Source organism: Sciurus vulgaris (genome assembly GCF_902686455.1).
Source record: "Sciurus vulgaris genome assembly, chromosome: 15".
Lineage (NCBI taxonomy): Eukaryota > Metazoa > Chordata > Mammalia > Rodentia > Sciuridae > Sciurus > Sciurus vulgaris.
The window spans coordinates 70,097,617-70,122,203 of record NC_136476.1 but is presented as its reverse complement, the minus strand read 5'-3'; the positions used below and the strand labels follow the sequence as shown (position 1 = coordinate 70,122,203).

The window sequence follows — 24,587 nt, the reverse complement described above, 5'->3', positions numbered from 1 at the left end:
AGTCATTTTCAGAGCAAATCACACTTATTTCAGTTGGTAAAGAAAGAACTATACCATCCTTGAGATGGCTGAAGAATTCCCTATCCCAAGGGGCCAGCGACACTGTTGGGGTTTGGGGTTGGCACAAGGGTTGGGGTCTGGGAAGGGGCAGCAGATTTCAGGAATTGCCTCACAAACCCCTCCCTCCCCAAGAGGCATCTGAAGGGGGCGGGTGCTTAGCAGCAGGAGGTGCAGCACTCCCCTAGAGAACACTGGGGCATGAAAGGCCACAGCCTGGGCAGGACTCTAGGTGTCCGTCAGGCAGGGCCTTGTGCTGCAGCCAGCCCTTGGAAGGAAGGTCACCCTGAGACAGTGCAAGTAGATGATAGGTGGGCAGGCTGGAAAGCCACCTGGGCCCAGTCACTAAGGTCACTGAAGCCTTCCTGGACTGGTTTCAGCTGGAGAGAATGGTATTTACTGGAACTTCTCTTGGGAAGCCTTCTGTAAGTGACCAGAAGGAATGAGTTGCGAAGGCTCTGCGTGTGGTAGAGGCAGGGGTGGGGGATGTTGAACAGAGAGACACCCTGGGTCTTCACTAGAGTGGGTTCCATAGTTGCCTTGTATGGAGGGTGGGCTGGAGGAGGTACAAGTCTGGGGCAGGGCCCGGTCTCAGGCCCAGGAGGCAGTTCTGGGGTTGTTCCAGCAGCTGGGCACCTCCTTCACCCTCTGCCAGCTTCTCCAGCTTCTCCAGCTTCTCCACTATCCACAAGTATAAAGAGCTAGTGTGGCAAGGTGTCCAAAGTGCTAACTGCTTGGGAGGCCCATGGATCTTGCGGGATCCTGAGGCCAGGACCTGGGGCCCTTCCAGGGTCAGTAACCAAACCGCAACTGTCTCAGACACAGCCAGCCTTTGGGTGCTGTCGGGCCCACACATTGACAGGCTATTGCTGACATGCTCCAGAGCCAGCCCACTCTGAGGCTGAGACTCAAAGACCTCTTCCCCCACAACAGAGGAACTGAGCCCAAAGAAAAGAAAGCAGGAGGAACATTTAGGCGTTTAGCAACCCCCAGGCTGCCCCAGGGAAGGGGGCTCAGCCTGGACTCTGACTATGGCCAACCCTGAATCAGTGGGGCAAGGCAGCCTGTAGCCACAGGACAGGTCTCTTCCCAGAAGAGGAACCTGACAGTGAGGACCAGCCAGTGCTGCCTGGGGAGAAGGCAATGCAGTAGAGTGACTAGTCCAGGGTCACACTGCCAGTCAGTGGTGGAGTGTGCCTCGGGAGGTCCACTGTCCTCTCCCGCTGTCCTCCCACTATCCTCCCTCATCCTTGCCCCTGGTCAGTGTGAAACAGAACGACTCTCAAGTCCAAGATGATGGAACTTTCAGATTCTTAGTCCCTTTGCAAACAGCTGGGGAGCTTCTGTCCACCACTGACAGAAGAGGCTGCCAGCCCCCTTGTGAGCCTGGGCACCTGGCCCCGCAGGCTGAATACTTCGAGCAGCGACAAGGCCAGCAAGTGAACAGGCTGCAGCTCCCTCTCACTTCTCCTCTTCCCCCAGGCCCCAAAGCACCCCTCAGCAGCTTTTGCAGCCAACCACGCCAAATTCCAAATGGCCAGCACATTTAGTGAGAGAAGGGATCTGGAAATCTTACAAACGAGGGCATAGAACTGTGCCTTACGGAGGCAACCGGGTGTCAAAGGTCCAGCACCCATCACGCCCATTCCCAGGCACTGAGCAGTTTCCACTCCCCTGACACTCTAGCTGGCCAGTCCCCAGCCTCCAGCAGTTCGAATTCAGCTCCACTTGGCTCTGGCCTGCATCGAACTATGACTGGCTCTGCCGCAAACATGCCTGCCTTGGGCCAATGTTAAACACCAGTGCGCTGCCCCTAGGCACGGCCTACCCAGTGGCAGAGGGGCCCGCCTGCCAGGCAGCAGCAGGGAAGCCAGGCCAAATTAAACCTTGCCACAGGCGAACCAAACAGCAGAGCTGAGAATTGACGGGTCACGCTCAATTTGGCTCCTCCACTCTTCCCGAGCAATGTCAAACCCACTCAGCAGACCTGAAGAAAAGCCCAAGGGGCAGACCTTCCAGCGCAGGCAGCTTGCCAAGAGCTCGGTGCCCAGATCTAAGTGCCAAGCCCAGGCTGGCCCCCTTGCGGGGGCCTGAGGACCAGGCTGGCAGAGGGGAAGCGAGGCAGTCAGGGCCGCAGCGGCTGGCGAGGCCCTTACCTTCCTCCCCGGGGGCGATGTTGCCAGCTGCTGCTGCTTCGCGATGTTCTCCGACAGGCACCAGCACACTCTCTTCTTCTGCTCCTGCGAGTGCGCCTCCAAAGTGAATAAGCACTCTGCCTTCTGACGTCAGGGAAAACAGAGAAAGGGATGGTCAGGGCTGCTCCCTGGCTCGAGGGGCTCCAGGGCCTCAGTCCATCTCTGGGCTCCAGAGGGCGAGGCTGCAATGGGGAAGGGAGCGTCTGCTAACAGCCACAAATGCACACTAATCCCAGGTGACGTCGAGGCAGCCAGAGGAGCAGGGAAACAGTTCTGGGACCAGCTGGGGAACTGTTCACCACTGGGTTGGGTTGGGGGAGGGGAGGGAGGCAGTGGCTCCCTACACAGTGGAGGTCTGTGGACAGGGACGGTGAGGTCACCCCCGGGGCAGGCAGCACAAGGCTGCAGCTGGGGCGTACTCAGAGAATCCAGAGGGCCGAGGTTCCAGGCTGATGCTCTCTGGAGCCAGGGCCTTGCCCCACTCAGAGAAGCTCTCCCGCTCTCGCATACTCCTCTATCACAAGGTCAAGGTGGGATGGACTGGATGGATGCCCCAGCAGAACCCAACAGCAAGTCCCTTTGAAAAGTGCTGGACGGGCAGTCACCCTCCTCTGTAGCCCACCACTGCCTGGCACATGAGCCGGGTCTCATCCATGACTATTGAGCCCCACTGAGGGTGGTGACACCTCTGGCATGGCTGTCATTTAGGTCAAACCCTTCTAGGAAGGCCCTTTCACCTGGGCACAGCACAGTGTATGGAAGTCCTGACCTCAGCAAGCTGGCTGCGTGGAGGAACTTTCAAGATGAGGTCAGACCCAGGCCAGCTCTGGCACAAGCACAGGGAGACTGGCCCCTGAAGCATTCAGATCATGGAAGGGGAGGGGTGGTGCCAGGAGCCCAGGGTTACCACTCGCCACCAACTAGGCAGGTGCTCCGACCAGGGCATGAAAGCGCTGACCCCACCAGAATTTGATTATAACCTCAAAATGCTGTGATGAGGTGACCTCAGCCCAGGAAGCTCATGGCATGAGCTGGAGGGCTTGGGACAGAGAAAAAGACTGTGTTTCTACCTGGTCCTTCCTCATGGAATTTGAATCCCAGCTTTGACACTTCCTAGCTATCAACCTCAGGAAAATCAGGAGTTTTCTGTAAAATAGGACTTATGATGATGTCACCTACATCCATTCCCAAGCTACTGGGAGAACAAACAAATGAGGATGATCTCAGGTCTCGACATGCAAAAGCTATTGTTATTATTTAATAATTTATTCATTTAGCAAATGTTGATTGAGCACCTAATATGTGTCAGGGACTCTGCTAAGCACTGGAGATAAAGATGCAAATAAGACTAACTAAGCCCTTGCCCTCAGGTTAGGGGGTAAGGATGATAAACAATTAAATAAATTATGTAATTAAAAATGGTTGGGCTGGGATTGTGGCTCAGTGGTAGAGCACTTGACTCGCATGCATGCAGCACTGGGTTCAATCCTCAGCACCACATAAATAAATAAAATAAAGGTAAAAAATGGTGGAAATGTCATAAAGGCCATACTTGAGCTGGGTGGTCAGAGAAGCCTCTGAGAAAGTCTGAACTTGAGCTGAGTTCTGAAGGTTAAGAAGGAGACAGCAAGGAGAGTGGTTGGAGAAGTTGTTCTGGGCAAAAGGGACAGAAAACACAAAGGCCCGGTGCGGGCTGTTTATTGGTATCTTCTAATAGCACATTTGGGGATTTTTTTTTTTCTTCCCTACATCAAATCCAACCCATAGGACTATCTTTCAGGGTGGGGCTACCTCCCACCCTGGGGGAAAAGCCCGCTGGCCAACTTCAAGAGGCAGCCCTGGCCTCTGCTTCCCACTTAACCAAAGTTCCCTCTCTTCCCACAGCTCAACTGCCAGCTGCAGGGGAAGGGGCGGGACATGCCCAGAAAAAGACCAGGATTCCTCAGGAGGAAGCCCATGGGGCAGGCACTGAGCAGAGAGGCAGGGTCTTCTTCAAATTGGTAAAGTCACCACTCCAAAAAGCTGGCCCTTGCCTGATTCTCCCTGTCCTGCTTTCACCCTGCCACATGGGCTTCGGCAAATTCCGCCATCTCCTTCAGCCTTAAGGTCCTCTTCTCTTTCTGTTCTGAAGCAGAAATTCTACCTTAGTAAGAATCCCTTTTATCTAATTATCAATTTTAAAAAGCGCTTTGCCCTCCATGATCTTGTTTTGATCTTGGCAATTTTGTGAAGAAGCAGAGAGGGAATGAATTATTACTCCCATTTTATGGTGGGGAAAACTGAGATTCAGAGTAGCTACGGACCTCCCTGAGTCTCACGGCTAGTAAGTCCCAGAGAGAAGACCCCAAGCCTTATAGAATCACTTGCTGAGATTTCATCTCCAGAACCTGGGGAGGCCTCACCACCTGGTGAGGTTGCCCTTGAGTGGCGGGACTGCTCTCCTGCAGACAGGGCCAGAGGTGACCAGGGTGCCAAGCCATCAGGAGGAACTATAGGCCAGTGGGTCTCCCAGCAGTGGCAGAGTTCACGGGTAGCTTTTGTACCACTATTTGCTGCTCCAAGCTCTAGCAGGGCAGACCCCTCCCTGCAAAAGTATGGGAAAATCTCCCCAGGCTGGGAGGGCCTCTCAGAGCGACAGGGGTACCTCCCCTAATTCTGAGACAGTTCCCTCCCACCCCACCCCCACCCCCCACAGTACTAAGCACCGTCCCAAAGGTGCCTCAGTATTTCTTCCAATAATCTTATAAGGTAGCGCTGTAATTATTCACTGACACCCACAAGAACCACCCCTTTGGGAAGCCATATTGCTCCACTTGGAATGGAAACCAGACCATTTGTAATGATTAAATGGGATGCTAAAAGATTCTGCTGCCAAAGCATCTAGCCCAGAGCCTCCTGTGGAAAGCCTTTGGAAAGCCATGTTTCCCGACCTGGGATGGCCACCCAATATTGCCTGTCTCAGCAGCAGAGCGTAAGACGGAAACCTCAGAATGCTAGAGGATCCAGAAGGCTTCCTAGGTACCTAAACCCAGGCCTGGTCTGGGGCAGGGGCTGCTGTCTAAGATGGGCAAACATTTCGAGGAACTCAAGCTTTGCAGACTGGCCTGGCCAACAGAAAGAGCAAGGCGCCAGCTCCCTGCAGGGAAGCTGAATTTCCATCTCCCTAAATCTGTCTAAATCGGGGGCCCTCAATGCCAGTCTGTCTGCCCCCACATGTGAACCATGTCTCAGACCAGTGTGTGCTCCAAGAGACCCAACTAGTTGGTTTCAGCTCAATACCAGGCTCCAGGGTCAAGGCCATAAGCCATGCTGAGGTCATCCTCACATAACTCACATAACCCACGGGTGGTCAACCAAGCACAGACTTCTCAGTGGCACTGGGCCCAGACCTCTGCACTTAAACATGGCCATCCTCAAATCTAAAGAGACACCCAGCTCTTCATGGCTTCTCTGAAACTCCCATCTTGCCTAGACCTCTTGCTCCTGAATTAAGTTTACTTTTGTAAAAACCAAAACCTTTTCATCTATGGCTGAAGTTTGTTTACTTGCTTTGGTGAGCATGTTCTCACTGTTCAGTTCTCCTGAGAAGGCGTGGTGTGGGGAGGAAGGAAAGTCACAGCTGTTCCCATTCTTCAGACAAGAAAACTAAGGCCCAGAGGGATTAAGTCGGTCTGCAGCCTCCTCCTGACCCTGTGATCTGTCGTGTTTCTATCACTGTGTAAGTGCATCACAGAAAATGTGAGATATGTGAGTTTTCTTTTTAAAAGATCAATAAATCATTTGTCGTTTTGCTAATGGAGGGTAAATGAATATGAAGAGCACTTCATCCTGTTGTGAAGCTGACAACAACAGTAGCTGCCATTCACTGGGCACTCTGTGCCAGGCTCTGTGCTAAGTACTTTGGATGCAACGTTTCATTGAATCTTATTTAATCATCACAACCCTATGGAGTTGGCCTCCTCACCTGTGTCACAGAGGAGTATATAACTTGCCTAGATCACTCAGGAAAAGGTGAAGCCAGTATTCGAATGTAGGTGCTCCTTCGTTCAAAGCCATACATGAATGGAGCTAGCAGCAGATTCTAAGTGAGGGAATGATCCCTGGCCAACGCCCCCTGTGTTTCCAAGCCTGGCGTGGGCTGCATCTGACCTGTGGATTTGCAGAGGCTGAGAGACACCTGTCCAGGGAACTAGAGACCCAGGGCCAAGGACTGCTTAGGGTGACTCTACTCTGGACCCAGAAGCCGGGGAACGATCAGAAAGCTGATACCTCCCCGTCAATGGGGCTCTCCCAATGCAGAAGGAAACACCTCTCCAAACTCTGCCTCATCACCCTGGTTTCTGCTGGGGGTGCCACTTGCACGTCAGGCAATGTAGAGAAACCACTTGGTGGAAGTTCAAACTCGCTAAGATGGGAGTTGGGGGCCCTCTGTGGAAGCCAACGCCACCCTGTCGAGACTGTCCCAGCTACAGAGCAAGCAGGCGTCTTTCGTCCTTGCATTAGACTGGTCTCTCATAAATAGCAACCCATTAGGAGAAGAGAGACTTCCAGCTGCCTGCGAGCTGCAATCTCCCAACCCTCTGGGGTCAGATCACCTGGCACTTCACTGAAATAAAAGGCCCCAAATCAATATCCCTTCATCACTCTTTGGAGGGCTGGGACATCACAGATCCAAGGGAGCAGAGTGCTTTTCTCTGGGAAAAGCAAACCCAGCCTGGCAGCAAGCTCTCTTGGCATTATAAGAATCCAGAGTGACAGTGCTAGAGAAGCCCAGCCTGGATCGCGGCTTCTCCTGTCGGCACCCTGTGGGCTTGGCTCTGTGAACGGGATTCTGCAGAAGTGATTCCACCGGCTACTCCCTGTGTCCCAGTAGGGATGTGTCTGACACAGGGGAGGACATCCAATGCCCTCAGGTCTGAATGCCAGGTCACTGAGTCCCTAATTTCTCTCAGAAGGGTTTTTCTCATGGCCAGCCTTTAGACCATGTCCCGCCCCCAGAGTACGAACAGTGTAGACTCTTCCACCAGTGTAGACAGGTTCCTAGGACTGATAGGTGAGGCAGACGTAAGGGGAGGCAGAGGACAGGAGTGAGCCTAATGAGTCCTTACTTAGAACAGATGCCACCCTGCCCACACAGTAGCAGAGACAGGAGGTTGGGAATAGGAAATCCACTGAAAATTGAAAAGAACTTGTAAGGCTCAGTGGCTCTCAGTAATTTCATCACCAAAGACCTCTTTGGTTAAACCCTGCGATTCATGGTATTCTCTCCACCAAATCACATCAAGCAATAAGCTGTTTGCCCAATTTGGCTCTGCAAAGGCGTGGCACTGCCCCTGTGAGCTTCTGATGAGACGGAGATAACAGAATCCACTCCCTGAGTGGGTATCAGTCCAGCCCACACACAGACAGGTCACGTTTGCTTTAGTCTGCATTATCGGGCCCAGGGAATGGTTACAGGTACCTTCGGGCCTTCGGAAACACTGACGAGACCCTGTAGGAGTCGGGTGTGGGCATTACTTCCTGGAAAAAGAGGACAAAAAAGGCAGGTGCAGGCGTTGGGGCAATCTCTAGAGGAAGGGCTGCTAAATAAATAAGCAGGGCGATGCGCAGCTGTCGGGCTGCACCCTCATGATGTGTTCTGAGCAGAGAGCTCAGGGGCCGTCCTGAGCACCATCTTGCCCGCTGCTCTTTCCCACAAAGGTAAGAGAGGGGGACGCTGACGGCCATCCTTGTTCTACAGAGCAAGAAGTGGCCCTCCTGGATTTGCCCAGGAGCAGTGCAGGAGCTGCGGGGAGGCCTGCACCAGACTCCGCCTTCAGAACCCGGCCCCAGGTCTTCCCTCAAGCACCAGGTCACAGATCAGGGTCCTCAAGTTCGGACAAAGGGACTCACCTCTGCTAGATACAGCACACAGAATTTCAAGTCTTCTGAAGAACCTTTGAAGGAACAAAAAGTGAGGCTGGTGTTAGAACTGGCTGAAGAGTCTCGGCTGGGGCCAGTCAGCTGTCTCGCCCCGAAGGCTGTATGTGCTGCTTCCGGGAGGAAGAGGGAGAAAGAGGCAGGCACAGGAGCAGAGCCCACTAATACCCAACCAGGGTGATGCACGGTTGTAAGTTGCCTATAAGTCAGTGTGAAATGATCCCCAGGAGAGGCACCCAGGAGCCCTCTCTGGGCACCAACAGCCAGGCACGAGAAGCTGTCATCGATCCCAGGAGGCCTCCTCCTTTCTGGGATCCCTGCTATGAGGCATGTGGAGGCAGCACACATCTGGGTTTTCCTTGGCTATTTTGAAATTCAACAAGGAGCCATTTGGGACCTGGAGGGAAGGAGCTTGTTTCCCACCAAGAAACGCAGGGGCCAAGGAAGGGCAGTCCCCAGTCACGGGCTTTCCAAGCAGGTTTTTCTGGAGCCTCCTCACTCCTGGTGGAGGATCCCAAATCAACCACTTCCCAATCTCTGCACCTGTGAAGTGCGGGGAGGGACTGTCAGTCATTCCTTTCTCCTCCAGCAGAGGAGCTAAGGCACAAACCCAGGCGCCCGCAGGTGACCCGAAGCTGTTGACAAGGGCATCCTGGAGGAGGACCTGTCTAAGCTAGAACTCAAGATGGGAAGGTGGGAACAGCTTGAGCAAGGTGTGGACGGGGAGAAGCACCCGCTGTGCTCAGGAGACAGTGCAGAGGAGAAGCCCTGCCGCCTCCTGCAGGACACCTGCCCTGGGCCACTCCTTAGGGCCTGGCAGCACTCCCCACCGGGACACTTGTCTGAACACAGGCCGGGGTGGTTGGAAACTCCCTACACTTTAAGCAATCGACTCAGTGGCAAGCTGTCATTGTTGAGGGAAGCAACCACACAGCAGGTGTAACAGCACCACTTAAAGCACCAGAGATCTTGAGTGTGATGGTGCTGCGGTCCAACTGCGGCTTCAAATGCTTTCCACACGTCAGCTCAAGAGCTCGGGTAGCTCAGTGGCAGAGCGCTTGCCTGCCATATATCGGCGCACCCTGGCAACCACCCCACGAGGCAGGGCTCCTGCAAGAACACCAAGGTAGCACAGGGAAGAGCTGAGGTTCGGCTCAGCGCCTGGTCCACATTGCAAATGCTGGGCACAAAGCAGACCCTTTAACATGCACTTGATGCAAAGAAATTGTCAAAGAACCCAAAATTCGTCACAAAGAGAAGGCAACAAGGTAAAAATAGGAAGTGTGGGTCAAGCCAACTGCTGAGCAAAGCAGAGAGTGGGGCACTGGTGGGTGAAGGTCAGGGCCCCTCCAAGCAGGAATAGGGGCAGTTCCCTGGGCCAGAATCTCCCAAGGGCCAGAGGCAGACAAAAACAGCCCCCGGGGATATGGGGTCTACTTCAGACTAAGAATCAATATGCATACTTCTCCCGGCTGCCCTGCCTAAGAAATCACCATGTTGAAGGAAACTAATTCCAAAGCCTCTGCTGGTTCCTTGTGTTGCAGGAGGTGAAGACAAAAGGAGGTGGTTTCTTGCTTTTAAGAAAACATGGTAGGACACCACCTCCTTGACTTTCCAGAAGCAGGCCCTAGTGCCAAGGAAGAACCAAAGAGATCTACAGAGGAAAATAACAGAAATTTGGGTTTTCGAAGCTGTCTGTGAGGAGAGAAGGCTCCCCAAGGAAGAGGAAAACCCAGGACGTGAAAGACTCGGGGAGACAGGAGGGAGGCTGGGGGCCCACCAGGAGAACAGGACGGGTGGCCCTGCCGACTCTGCTGTGGTGCCAGCCCCTGCCTGCCCTGACCCCACCGCATGACTGCAAACTTCTGCTGGAATCGGCACCACGTCCCAGCCAGGTGCTGGCAGCTCTGTGACAGGATGGAATGGGGGCAGCACTCAGCATGATTCAGAGCCTCATAAAAGAACAACAAACCAAGGGAGCTGATGGTGCCAGGGAGGAGCTGCTGTGACTGCGGAAAAGCAGGGGCAGGGGAACTGACCCAAAAGACAGCCTCGGGCGATGGTTTGGATCTGGAATGTCCCCAAAAGCCCATGTGTTGGACAGGGTCCCCAATACAGCAAGGTTCAGAGGTGGGGCTTTTAGGCAATGACTGGATCACTGGTGGGGACTCTAAACTCATCATTGATTAATCCATTAATCCACTGACAGCTTCCCAGTTGGAGGAAGTAGGTCGCATTGAGGGTGTGCCCTGGAAGCATTGAGCTTCTCCCCAGCCCCTTCCTCTCTCTGCCTGGCTGCCTTCATCTGAGCAGCTCACCTCTGCCACACCTCCCACTATGATGTTCTGCCTCACCTCAGGCCCAGAGCAATGGAGTCAGCCAACCATGGACAAAATCCTCTAAAACCATGAGCCAAAATAAATCCTTCCTCCTCTAAGTTGTTCTTGTCAGGTATTTTGGTCACAGCAACAAAAGGCTAACACGTTTCCCTCCTGGAACATTAAGACTGGGGCTAGTGTAGAAAAGAGACACTGAGGCAGCATGCCTTGGGGTCTCCCTTGATATACTCTAACTGCCTCCACCATTTTGAAACTCAATGGGGAGCCATTGACAGTTCCAGAATGGGTCTCACTTCCCACAAAGGAATGCATAGACCATGCAGGGCAGATCTCTAAACATGGGCTTAGTGGAGCCCAGGGGAGGCTTCCTGACCCAGGTCTGACTCCTCTGTTTTTTTTTTTCCCAGAGACCTTTCATGCCTAGTCTGAAATCCCAACTCAACCTTTCACCAAATCCTCTCCACTCTCTGAAGCAAGTCAGGAGGGCTGCTGTCTCCATTCCCCAGATACAAAGAATGAGGCCCAGGGAGGGGAAACAACTTGTGTAAGGCACGGTGAGTCAGCGGCAGAGCTGAGATTTGACAGCCATCTCCAAAGCCTGACTGCTGTGTCACCCTTATACCCTGCCTCGGGTCTACTCATCCGTCATTCCATCAGGCTAGGAGTTCCAGAAAGGGACTTGCCTCTTCCTCTGCACTGGTCCCTGTGGTGAGCACCAAGTTGGGCCCTGAGGGCAGCTCAGCAAAGGTCAACAGAGATTTAACTCCAAGTACTCTAGCAACTGGGACCTGAGCCGCTGAGATCCCAAGTGAGAACCTGTCTCCCCAAGGTGGCTGGAGAGCCCGTGAGTCAGCTAGACATTTCCAGGCCACGTCTGAGAGACCAGGGCAGGCCAAGAAGATACACTGTGGGCGTGATGTTGGCCGCCTGGGAGGCAGCAACACAAAGAGTAGCAAAGCCAGCGGGCAGGAGAGGCAGGAAGAGACCACAATGGGCCCCGGCTGACCGGAGATGTCCCAATTGTTAGCTCCAGCTCTCCGCCTGTTCCCATTACAGTGCCATTCAGGCCTGCTGAAGCTTGGGGGAAGCTGGGCAGGAGGCAGGCAGGCTTGAAGAGACCACCAGCTGGGAGCCACAGGGGAGGGGCACACCAGCCCCCAAACCGCAGAAGTATTTCTGGTCTCCTTTTAGTCCCCCAACAGGCAATTCATATGCACCCATGACATCCCATGCCCTGTGCTAGTCCCTGGAGTGTGCCTGGCCAGCAGGGCTGAGGGCTCCAAAGGCCAGTCACAGGGAGTCCTGGTCCCTAGGGTGGGATGGATTTTCCCCTGCCAGGGACCAGTCTTTTCCAGCCCCAGACTGCAGGAAAAGCTGGATGCACCTCTTCTTTACCATCTTCTTTGCCCCAAATAGAACTCTGCATATATATCAATTTGAAAGAGACAACAAGAAACTTAGGAGCTTCGGGTGGTAAGCAATGTCAGTCAGAGACTGTGGTGTCCCCGGAGGCTCTAGCTGAGGCCCCGCTCAGGCTTCTGCTACGCCATGAGTCTCTGGGGGCAACGGGCAGGAGGGCAGGAAATCAGGCGCCAGGGCTCAGAACATCAGGTCCTACAGCTCCGAGCTGATCAAAGTAGGAGGAGGCATGGGACCTCAGTGAACCCCTAGACCCGTCTCGGGGACAAGGGGGCGGGCGGGGTGCCCCAGGGCTCCTCTGCTGCCTAGAAAGCAGTCTGAGCACCGGCGCGGTGCCCTCCGTGCCCAGCGTCAGGGAGCCTTTTCCTTCACTCTCAACAGCTTCGAGGTTCGCCAAAGGCAGCCCCAAAACATGTCAGGCCTGAGGTCTGCCAGCAAATCCAGGGCAGGCGCATCCTCTCCTAGGCCAGCTCCATAGCTCTGATGTCCCTGGTCATCTCAGGCATGCTGCCTTGACCACACTCACTCCTCGGCCCTCTGCAGGCAGAAGTCTCCAGCCCAAGGAGGCCACACCTGCACAAGGCTGTGGCTCGTATGCAGCTCAGCATCTGAAGAGCTCCCCTGCCACCGGCCAGGGCCCTCCACCCTCCTTGACTGTGTGACCCTGTGAGCCTCGGAGCTCACCCTGCCTCTAACTTCAAGTCTTGGGTCTGGGGGCTCCAGAAGGGGAAAACCAACAACTCCCAGTCCGGGCCCCCAGGGGTGGACACAGGGCAGCACGGGCACTGTCCAGCTTCTCCCAGCAACCACGGGGGTTCCGTCAGAGGGTGTCAGAACTGGAAGAGAACACAATAGTCTGGCCCAACCCTTGTTTCACGGCCAGAGAAGCTGTTCGCAGAAACGGGAAAGAGCCAGCCAAGGTCGCAGCACATAAGCAGCAAAGCCAGACCCCAAGCTCCAGCTCCGCCCTCCGTGCCTCCGCGCCCTCTCTGCCCACCCGGCCTCCACCCAAAGCACAGCCAGCCAGAGCCCCCTTCTCTTCCCTCCCTCCTTTTATCAGGAAGCTGAGCAAAGAAGGGCCTGGGCTGGTGGCCCCAGACCTACAACATGCACAGAAGGGTCGGGGTTCAGTTCTCATCGCCCTCAGCACGTGTTGCTGAGCTCAGTCTGCCCAGAGCACCTCGGATTCCACTGGCCTGCACTGTCTGTGCCGTGGGCGGGAGGGGCAGTGGAGTAGAAGGGCCTGCCACGAGCATGGACGCGGGAGGGTGCACCAGCGTAGGGAAGCTGGGTGCCCGGGAGCGGGGAGGGGCCTGCAGGCCACTGGGAAGCCAAGGGCAGAGTCCGCTGGCAGGCACAGGGGAGTGCCCAGGAATGCCGGTGCCCGCGCTGAAGAGGCTGGGAGGCCGGCTCCTCCGGCTGCCCCTTGGTCAAGCTGAGCCAGCCTGTCAGAGGGAGGGGCTGGCCCCAAGGGAGGTGACTTGCTTTTCTTTTCAGTGGCTGCCCTGGTTAGTGAAAGCCGGAGAGGAAGAGTTGTAAGCAATTTCCCACGGGGAGGCGAGAGTGGAATTTTGTCATGGGGACGGATGGGGTTTCCAAGAAGGAAGAGCAGCCAGGGTACCCAGCACACAGGATGGGTCCGCAAGCAGGCAGGAAGTTTCCCCGGAGCAAAACCCACCAAAACAGAATTCTTTCTCTGGGTAATATTTTCCTCCCTGCCCCCGTGGCCCGCGCTCAAACAGGTCTGTTGTTGTTTTCATGGTCCAGGAGAGGAAATCAAGCCCCTTTCAGCAGAGACCTCAGGCGCCAAACCAAACTGCTGGGCAGATACTCCCAGCTGGCTTCCCCTTCCCTGGTGGACCAGGGCACACGGAAAGTTCTGGCTTAGACATTCACTCCATGTTCCTGTGTGCTGCACTCACCAGCCCCCGCCTAGCTCTGGGCAGGGTCATGCAGCTGGCTGAGAAGGGGCAGTAGTCACTGTCCCCGAGCAAGCACAGTGAGTGGGGTGACAATAAGCATTTACTGGGCACCTGTTGTGGGCAAGGCACTTTGCATAAATGACCTAATTTAAACCCAACAACCTTCTGAGATATTATTATCACCTTCATTTACACATGAGGAAACAGGCTCAGAGAGGGTGAGTAATTTGCCCAGGGTCACACCAGTAGGGAAGAGCAGGGCCAAGATTTCAAGATACGTCTGTCTGAGGCCTAAGCTCTACCCGCGCCATTCTGTAGCCTCCCAGGAAGACCTCTAGAATAGAACCCTCCCAGAGAAGCTCAAGGTCTATTAGAAGGCTTGCTGGTCTAGAATGGAACAGAGAGCCCACCAGCCCAGGGTCAGAGCCCGACAAGAGAGCACACTCAAATGACCCACTGGCTGGCAACCAGGCTCCCAGTGGGGCTTCCAAATCTGGCACCTTGCCGCCCAGGGCAGCGGCACTCAGGTATCCCGGGCACTGCCTACCTTCCTGCAGCTTCACGCTCTGGAGGTAGAGGGGATTCCTCAGGACACTGCAGCGACCCGGCTCGTCCTCCTTGGTGAAGAGCAGCAGATCCGAGTAGGCAAACAGCGTCACCTGCACCAGGAAACAAGAGACAGAACGGGCTGCTCCGCTGTCCCCTGGTCATGGGGAGCCACCTCCCTGGAGGTCTGCACAACCCATCCCCGTCATCTCAGGCAGGACCATGAGCAGCTCCCGTGTGGCCCAGCCGACGGGATACCTGCCCTGCAGCGCAGGCAGCTGTCACCCCCCAGTTTTCTAGAGTCCCCTCCTTGAAGTAGGAAAGAAAAAGCCAGAAGGAAAAGCAGCCCTCACCCTCTACTTCTCTACGGCCAGGTGCCTGCAGATCTCTCCTGGACTGGCCATGCCCACGCCCAGGAGCCCCAGCCCTGCATCTGCTCCTCGTCCACCTCTTGGCGGAATGGAATGAAGCATCATGCAGACTGAAGTAATTTACAAATACCTTGCAGGTAATTTTAACTGCATTGAGAAATCAGTTCAAGAAAAGCCAGTTACTTACATTCCGATACAGACTTGTACATAACTTTATCTCCTGTATGTTCTAGCCGCTCAGAAGACAAAGGAAAAAGCTATTTTTAGATATTATAGGTAAACCCACAGGCATGCTTGGCATACTTTTAAGCTAAAAAAACCCACTGGATCCTCCCTCTACTGCTCTGGTCGTTTACACTGTTCTTTGTTTTGTAAATCCTGCAGTGGCCTTTAGTTAAAAGCAATAAAATCCAATTTTAGATTCTCCCAAAAAACACACAGTAGGATTCATTCTGGGAAGTTCTTTTTGCCCGTGTCAAAACCCGACCCTTCCTCCTTTCTGAAGTAAGAAAAGTCAGTTTAGCGCCTGCTGAGGAGTGTGTGTTGGATTTTTAGCCAAGTTTAAAAAGCCAACGTGCTGATGTTTAGCCACCAGACCATCAGAGATGACCCCACAACTCCACTTCTAAGATTCTGCCTAAAGAAATCAAGAACACACAAATATGAACATAGAAGGAAGTTCTAGGCAGCATTTTTGCAATTTAAAAAAAAGAAAGAAAACATAAATGCCCATCCAGAGAAAATGGATAAAATAAATTATGCTGCTTTCGAATGGCACAATTTTATGCAACTATTAAAAGAACAAAGTAGAGCTATGTAAGTAGAAAAAGAAATCTGTCTATCATAAGTTGAAACAGTGCCATGTGCAAAAATACCTAGAATATAATGCAATTTTGTAAAACAAAACTACAAAGCTCTCTATATACATTCTTTAAATATCTAAGGTACTCCCCACTCTCCCCACTCTGGGGAGCGGGAATTTACTAGCTACATTTCTGTTTAATTTGCATTATGTCACAGAGAGACTATGTTCCTTCTTTAATTTAAAAATATGTAATACATATTCCAAGACCCACTTGTGGCTTGAGTATTGCATAACACCGAGATGGAGGGATTAGGGTCACAGAGACAATAGGAAGATGTTCTGGAGCAGGGAGTCCCAGGGCTACTGCTTCTGCAGTGGGATCCAAACGCAAAGGCTCCAGAACCCTGGGCTGGAAGGGATCTTAATGGCGATCTATCTGACCCCCTTCCCAGCACAGCCCTGTCACAATACAGTCCAACAGAAGCCTCCATTTGTGGAAAACTCTCTGTGGATCCTCGCTCAAATAACGTTATCGCCCTTTACAGGCAAAATCCCTACAGTTCAGAGAGATTAAGTCAACCATCTATGGCCACACAGCCAGGGACCACTACCCAGATCCAAAACTGTCACAATACAGAGAGAGAGCAATATGCCTATAACTGGCCTGTCCTTGAATGTGAGAGAATCCGAACAGGGACCAAGAGTGAGGCACTAAAGAGACCCAAAATATAACACAGTAAAGGAAGGGGAAGAAAACGATCGAGAGTTCAGAAGGATTCAAGGGGTTGGCTGTCTGGGGAGAGGAATATGGAGTCCAAGCAAAGGAAAGGGGAGGCCACACTAGCCGGAAACAGCAGGCGAACCCTCAGGCTCCTGCAAAATGTGTCCTCAAACCAAGGGAAATCTGGCTGTCATCTCCGGACACACAGGGAAGCTGGCAGGAGCAGGGTTGGAGGAGACAACCTGCCAGGAGCCTAGAAAGTCAAATGTGGCCCAGGCCCAGAGAGGGTTGGACGGAGGGCACAGAGGAGGAGCCACAGGCAAGGTGGGAAAAGCCCCCAGTCACTGCCCAAGTCCAGACTCTCAGAGCTGAGAATATGGTCTAGACAGGAAGTGATTAAGGCATGAGTGAAGAATTTCCCCAAAGGTCGGGTCAGGGAAAGGACAGAGCTGGCACACAGCTGGCGGCGGCACAGAGGGCAAGCGTGCCAGGGGAGAGCCTTGGACCCCCTCCCATCTCACTGGCATCCTGCTGGCCTCCTCCAGGAGCCCCAGCAGCCCGCAAGAGGAGGCTTAGCTCCAGGCTCCAGTTACCTGTGGCCTTCCCCCACTGGCCACGGGGGCCTCCAGGTGTCTTGCCCACTCTGGCTCCAAGGACACATCTGTTTTCCCAAGGGGTCAAGGGTTGAGGGATGGCTTAGTTAGGGAATCATTAGGACTGGGCAGGTTGTCTCTTCCAGGTGGCCCTAACCAAGTCTTCTCCTGGGAACCTGGCCTCAGGACAGGATTTGCAGAGAAGACCTTGGTGACTTAGTTAATGGTAAACTCAGTGAGTCAGTGTATAAAAGGAGGGCGTGTCTGTCTTGGGCTTCACAGAATTCCTGCAGCCTTGCACAGGGCCTGGCCACATGGCAGATACTCAGCAGCTATTGTCTGAATGTCCAAATGAAGCAGCTCCAACATACGGATTTGACCTCTGGGTACACGCAGCAAATCCGTGACTTCTGGGGCGGAGGGTTCATGGTGTGGGACTGATCATCTCACAGATAGTCACAAACTTGAGCATGCCCAGAGAAGAAATGGGACGAAGAAGCAAATGGGAACATTCCAGAAATAAAGAATTCTGTTGAAGGTACGGGAGAATTTCCTACAGAAGTTTCCTCTCCAGAAAACAAAACCACTGCTCAGAGGGGCTGCCTCTGCAGTTCAGGCACTCCCAGGAAAACCATGAGCTGGAGAGTTACAGAGAAAAGTTGGGCACAGTGGCACATGCCTGTAGTCCCAGCAATTTGGGAGGCTGAGGCAGGAGGATCACAAGTTTGAGGCCAGCCAGGGCAACTTAGCAAGACCCTGTCTCAAAATTCTTTTAAAATATGTATAAAGAAGGGTTGGGGGGGGGTTAGTGTTAGGGTTAGAGTTAGGGTTAGGGAGGGTGGCAAGAATAGAGGAAGGAAGGACTGTATAGAGGGAAAAGAGGGGTTGGAGGGGGGGGAAGGAAAAAAATAACAGAACGAATCAAACAACATTACCCTATGTAAATTTATGATTACACAAATGATATGCCTTTATGCCATGTACAAACAGAGAAACAACATGTATCCCATTTGTTTACAATAAAAAAAAAAAAAAGAAGGGTTGGGGGTGTAGCTCAGTGGGAACGCCACCCCTAAGTTCAATTCCCAGTACTGCAAAACAATTTCAGGAAGGCAATTATCAGGGATGATCACGGAGAGCCCAACCAATACTAAGATTCTATGAAGTTATCCAACTCCCTCTGGAATTGGTTTCTATTTTTAGCCCAAGTAACATGATTCGGTACCACGATCCTCATATTTGGTTCCTCATATTTGGTCCAAGAGAAAGGGATATATTTATTTTACTTGTCTTCAAATCACTTCCTTCAATCTTCAAGCTGTGGGGAAGGGGGGTTATCTCTTGGTTCTAAGGTTCCAAAGATCCACAAGCAAATATGTTTTGGATGAAATGTAACTATGGCTATGGCTTGGCTTGTGTTTCTGTGTTTTTAAACAAACATGTCAGGGCAGCCTGGGACCATGGAAGGCATTGCTGAGCCAGAGAACAGAGTACAAATCCTGTCTCCATTCCTCACCAGCCCTGAGGCCCTCAGGTCCCAGTTAATCTCACCAGAGCCTCAGTTTCCTCGTCTGCAGAGTGGGGACAATCATGCCTCTCCTGGAGGCACAGAAAGAGCTAATTGGGAGCAAGTATATAAAATGCATCGTGGTGATGGTAAACAGTGGGTGCTCAATATTTGCAGGTTGAAGTTGAGTGAAATTAGACTGATGTGTGTTTCAGGGTGGCTGCCATTCCTGACCTGGGTCTGGTGAATGTGTAGTCACACAGCCACTGCACACCTGACAGCAACACCACACACTTACACACCACGCACAGCTCCTAAAATTCAGGTCCCCCTCACCAGATGAGATCTCACTCCTACTGAGGCAATTCAGAAGAGAACCCAAGATTCTTAAGAAAGTTCCCGAAGTGGGGATCCAGAAAGGCCGTGAGCGATACCAGGATTAAGTATGCAGTCTCCCCAAGGAGCGGCCTCGAAAATGGCATTGATGATTTGGAACTTGAGAGTTTTAGTCTGTTTTTTGGAAAAGCAAAATAAAACACAGGGGAACCTCCTGCTCTGGGAACCATGCAGGCAGCATCCGGGATCTTAGAGGGCTCAGTCAGCCCAAGACCCCGCCTCCAACACAGACCAACCCACCGTTTGGGTGGGGAGATGGAAGAAGAGAGAAGTCGCAGGAGAGCCAGCAGCAGAGCTGGGGCGGCACCCAGGCTCCCTGCTCCTGGTTTCCTGATCTTTCCACTGCCACAAGCAGCCACTCGGCCTGGCAGAGCCAGCTCTGCAGCAAGCCCTCTGCCTCCGCCCTTGGCCCCCAGATAGCCAGGAATTCCTATTCCCAGGTAGTTTTCTGGGGCTGAGCTGGAACCTGGCCAGCCCTGGGGACTGTGTGGGTCAGGAAAGAGCTCCCAGTTAGGGAGGCGGGGGCCGGCCCCCAGGAAGAATGGCTTGGCCTGCACCCTGACCCCTGCTGGCAGAGCTGGAGCTCAGGCGGAATCAGACTAATCTCAGAAGAGGATCTGGGATTTGGGTTAATACAGACTCAAAAAACTCGAGTAATTGATGTGCCTCTAGAAATTCTCTTTGGCTAATGGCTTTAATCTTCTCACCCGCAAAGCTACTGATCACAGCTGGAGCAAACTGCCATCTCTTCTCTTTAGAGGAAGCTGGGAGAGACAACAGGATGTCTTTAGGGGTTGGGGGAATGTTCTAACCATCAAAGATGTCCAAAGCAACTTTGATAGGAGTGAGCTGCCTATCACTGGAAGTGTGCAAGTAAAGGCTGGTGGCCATTCCGTCAGGAGACAGGGGGCGTGGGGGGTGTTAGAAGAGTCGTCAGGTTGTATAATACCAGGACCATCGGGAGGAAAGAAGAGTGCAGGGTGCAGAAGATGGCCAAGAATGGCCGGCAGGGCACGCGCCTGTCACCTTACCTGGGTGGCCTTGTTCCTCCCCTCGTACAGCAGCAGCTCCTCTGACAACAGAAGGGTCCGAGCAGGGTTACAGAGATCTAGAGGCTGAAAACAAGGCACAGCTCAAGCTGAGTGGGCAGGGCAAAGAGGTCTGGAACAGCAAGCACTCTGCCAAAACCAGCCTCAGAGAGAAGGCTGCCGACCCTCCCCCTCACAAGAACCCACACCCCCACAATGCACAAGATTGAAACAGAAAGACAGATGATCCTGTCCTGTGTGGAACGGTGGTTGCCTCCTCCACCAGCCCTCACCGTGACAGCTGTGCTCTGGCAGGAAGTCCAACCACAAGCTTGGGTCCCCTGCAGTCCTGCCCCCAGCTGCCCGCCCCCTACTCTGAGCTCTGGGGCCCTACCAGCCCCCACACCCCGCCTGCGTCCTGCTCTCATCTCACAGGAAGGTCTCTGATGTCAGGCCTCGGAGGCATCCTGAGAGCTACATGCCAAGAGATTTGGCCACTTGAGTCCCCTCGAGGCCCGTCCCTGCTCTGCATCCATAACATGCTCCAGCTGACTGCCTGCTCCTTAGTCATCAGTTCCCCAAGAACCAATGCCCACCCCACCATCCTGTCCCGTGCAGCCCAGAGAGAGCTCCCTGCGTAGGACGTGACCTGGTGAATGTGTATTTATGATGTGGCTCTGACTACCCAACCTCAGGCCCAGGGCCTGGAGAAAGATAACAAACGAGCCCCAGCTACACACCACAGCCTTAGCAAATCTGATCAGCAAGCCACGAGGCAAGACCTGAAGGAAGATATGCTGTCTGGTCTTCATTAAATAACATTAAACCGGGCCAAGCAAAACATGTTTTTTAGGGAAACATGCACAGATGGTAAAACTAGAGAAAAGCAAGGAAATGTTCCCCATCAGGCCAGGCCGATGGGAAGGAAGGGCATTAGGATCAGGGGAGACGCGCGGGCTTCCAGGCTGGCAACAAGGGACTATTCCTTTATCTTAGTGCATATTTGCTCTATAATTACATGTTACATTGTACATTTAAGAGTTAGGCCCTTTTTAGCTTATATATGATGCAATTTTAAAGTTTTCAAGTTTCCATAACTCTGTTTTAAAAAATCAATTTCAGTTTTTGATCAAAATTTTTAAAACAATAAATAACTCCCAGGGATGCCAAGACCTTTGTGTCACACCCTCAGAAAGAGACCCACAGAAAGGCAGAGACCAGGCCCTGCCCACAGCCATGGAGTGGGAGGAGAGGCATGTTGCTGGCCACAGATACAAGGTTCTGACCAAGTTAACCAAGTGGGAGTTCTTTTTTTTTTTTTTTTTTTTTTTTTTTTTTTGGTACTAGGGATTGAACCCAGGGGCTCTTAACCACTGAGACACATCTCTAGCGTTTTTTTTATGTTTTATTTAGAGACAGGGTCTCAGTGAGTTGCTTAGGGCCTTGCCAAGTTGCTGAAGCTGGCTTTGTCTTGCCATCCTCCTGCCTCAGCCTCCCTGAGCCACTAGGATTACCAGCGTGTGCCACCACGCCCAGTGAGAGTTCTAAGATCCACTGACTATGACAGGCCCAGGATGGGATGCCAGGAAGATCAGGAAGGAGGGAGGGTCAGAAGTGACACCCCTGGAACTGTGTCACCTCTGTGCTGCTGATGAGAGGAGAAACAAGTAGAATCCTCCTGGAAGGCACTTTGTCAACATGTGTAAAGAGACCTTCACGTGCATGGCCCAGTCTTTTCACTTCCAGGAATATTTCCAGAAATAATCAGCAGGGCCATTCACGTACAATGATTGTCATCACAGAGCAGATTACAACAGCAAAAGAATAGAGGTATGGACAGCATCTGAACTTAGGACTGGTAAGCTAAACCAGTCAGGTGACAGAAGAGTGGGCAACCACCATGTGGCCCAGACTCAAAGAGCATCTAGTGACATGGGAGATGCTCGCTTTGTCTAAAAAAGGCAAAAGGATATAGAATAAGATCTATTTCTTTAATGTGCATATATATGTGAATAAGAAATATTCATACTGGTATGTCTGGTTGATGGAATAAAGGTGAGTTTTAAAGAAAAGGTGAGAGAAATGCAGAAGAGGAAAGAGAAGAGAGATCCAAATGCATCCTGGGCCACACAGCTCTCCTTCAGCCATTTCTGAACCAGTCACTGGCAGAGCCAAGGAGCCGGAGCCTCAGCCAGTGGCCCAGCGCCCAGGATATCATGGGAGCACCCGTGTGCACCTGCCCTGGGTCAGAGAAAGGGGAAGCCAGGAGGGAAGGAGAGGGCCTTCTCTGCTCCATGTCCTCCTGGAGACTTTAGCCAGCTCACGAGACCTCAGGATCCTGAGCATCTGAAGCCATTTGTCCCTCCCAAAAGAAGAGTCCTGAGTCCTGAGGCCAAGGCCCCTCCTGGTGCTCACTTCCTCCCGAAGGAACCCTTGGGGCCAGCCCAACAAGCTCACCTGTACATAGACGGGGAACACCAGGACTTTGGGGGCCAGGGTGACATAGGTGCCGTAGCTCGAGTGCGTGGCATGTGGCCTCAGGACAGAGCAGTCCTGGTAGCTGCCATGACCCTTCACCGTCTGCACGGTCTTCATCAGCCGGGACTTCTTCCCCAGGCCCGTGTAGGACTTTCCTTTACTGGGACTCCCTGATTCTGTGGAACAGAGATGGGGGAGTGGGCATCTCCACCACCCCTGCAGAGGATCCCCTCTGTAGAAACAGGGACCACAGACCGGCCACCACTGTGCCAGGCCCCGTTCAAGGAGTGAGAACACAGGGAGGCCCCAGCAGGTCTCGGGTCTCAAGGAGCCCCTTGCTGTCCACAGGTAAGTGAGCACCTCCAGGGCCAGGACAGAGCGGGGAACCAACGACTGCGACAGCGCCTGCAGTCTCCACCTGTGACCCCAGCTGCAAATCGGACCTATTCGTTCATTGACCCCCTGTGTTTAAATATCAAGAGAGTGCTGGCTGGTATTTTAGGAATCAGAGGGCCTGGCCTCACAGTCCCACATGGAACACATGCAGTAGGAGCGGAAGCGACTGCCCTGATGTGTCTGCACCCCTGCTGCCAGCCCAGCCCAACTGGGCCATCCATCACACCCTGGGCAAAGATCCATTCTCAGCAGTGGCAGAGACGGGGGCTTTCCTAGGACATGTGGGGTCTGCTGGGGCTGCCTGGCTCACTACAGTCTAGACTGTCACGTGGCGCTTGTGGCACCTGTTTTTGGTGGGAAGTACAAGCTCAGCAGCCAGGTGACTGTTCTCAAATCCTGCTCCCCACCTGCTAGCTTGGCGACCACAGGAGACTTACTTTACCCTCAGAGCCTTGGTTTCCTCAGCGGAATAACAGGGCCTGGCTCATGGGACAGTTGTAAGGGTTAAGGGGAGGCTCTGAGTCAGGTCCCCAGAAGAGCACCTGGGACTTGGGAGTGTGAAAGGACAGTTAGCTGCTGGCATGTCGTCTTTGTTGTTGTGAGTACTCCCACTTGGAAAAGCAAATTTGGAAATTAGGCATGGCCACCAGCATACACGTTATTATAGTCATAAAAGGGAGGAAGAAAGAGTGAGAGAGAAACAAGGCCACCCCCAGGGAAGAGAGCAGAAGAACTCCGTGAGGAAGGGAGACACTATGGGGACCCCGCTGGACACACACCTTCAGCCAGAACAAGGAGTAGTGTGTACTCTTTATCATGTCCCAACAAATGAGCAGAACAAAAGCCCAGAGTGACTAAGAAGTCAGAGGCCCTTGAACACCGCGGGGGACAAACAACCCTGGAGTATCAGGCTCCAGGTGCACCTAGACCTCTTCTAAGGATTCCTGCTGCCAAGGGACCCAGCCAGGCCCTCCCTGACCCCAGGGCCAAGCCTGGTCCCAGTACCCAGGCTTCCTTCTGCCCCAGCCCAGGCAGCAGGGCAGGGGATTGACAGGTGGCCTGACCCAGCTACCACACAGGGAAGCTCCCCACCAACTCAAGGCCAGGCCTGGAGGAAACTCGGCCCGGAGGTTTCACACTTGCTTGCTCCTCCCACCTAGGGCCCCTTCTCACCAAGACTTGTTTGAGAAAAACAAGTCAGCTACTCCCCCAGAGAGTGACCACTGCTCACAGTGGAATCTGGGGGCGGCACTCACACCACAATCACTCAAACCGATCACTTCAACCGCTTCCTGCTTCTTCAGAGAGTCGCCTAGAGAAGAGCAGAAAGAACCCAAACCAGGACGGGCGCAGGAGGTGCACAGGCCGGGCAGAAGTCCCACAGCTCTTCTCTGCTCTGGCCCAGCGGGGCTCTGTGTCGCCAGGTGCTGGCCCCTTTGCTGGAAGAATCCATTCTAAGTTTCTAGGTCTGCACAAGATGGAACCTGGGTAAGACCCCAGAACTTGAGCACTTAACTCCCCGAGTCAGAGAAGGCTGTGCAACCCTCAAGGGGCTCCTTCCCCCCTGAGTCAGTTTCCTTCACTGCAAAGTGGAGATCATGCAAATTTCTGCCCCACCTGGTCCAAGGCCAGTGGGAACTCACACAAAGGCCTGATGGGAAAGGGCTCTGTGGGCTGTTCCAGAGTACAAGTGCCCAACAGAGGACCTCACACCCTAAGCACTGGATAAGCCCCATATCTGGGCTGGCAGAAGGACAGAAAGGGTAGCTGGACCTCGAGCCATATTGGAGCCACAGGGAAAGTCTGGAACAATATGCCTAGACCAGAGAAGGATAAGTCACACAGGACTGACAGGAGGGGACTGAAGCCAACTAGACCAAACTTAAAGAAGGGTG

At 53.2% G+C, this 24,587-nt stretch overlaps 1 protein-coding gene across 7 annotated transcripts in view; it reads right to left on the bottom strand.

The window, feature by feature from the left end:
• RGS3 (regulator of G protein signaling 3) overlaps positions 1-24,587 on the bottom strand; it is a 363,854-nt gene that overhangs the window by 298,262 nt on the left and 41,005 nt on the right. For 6 of the 7 annotated variants that reach the window (XR_013759697.1, XR_013759698.1, XM_079113627.1 and 3 more), the window contains 5 exons: positions 22,276-22,472; positions 19,822-19,905; positions 14,399-14,510; positions 8,145-8,188; positions 2,214-2,336 (listed from right to left, as the gene is read on the bottom strand). Coding sequence is in view for 5 of the 7 variants with exons in the window: in XM_079113627.1 (XP_078969753.1) it covers positions 2,214-2,336; positions 8,145-8,188; positions 14,399-14,510; positions 19,822-19,905; positions 22,276-22,472 (560 nt within the window). In the remaining 2 variants the exon portion in view is untranslated. Of the gene's footprint in view, positions 1-2,213; positions 2,337-8,144; positions 8,189-13,042; positions 14,362-14,398; positions 14,511-19,821; positions 19,906-22,275; positions 22,473-24,587 lie in introns of those variants that run through there. The other variant, XM_079113628.1, reaches the window with a different exon arrangement.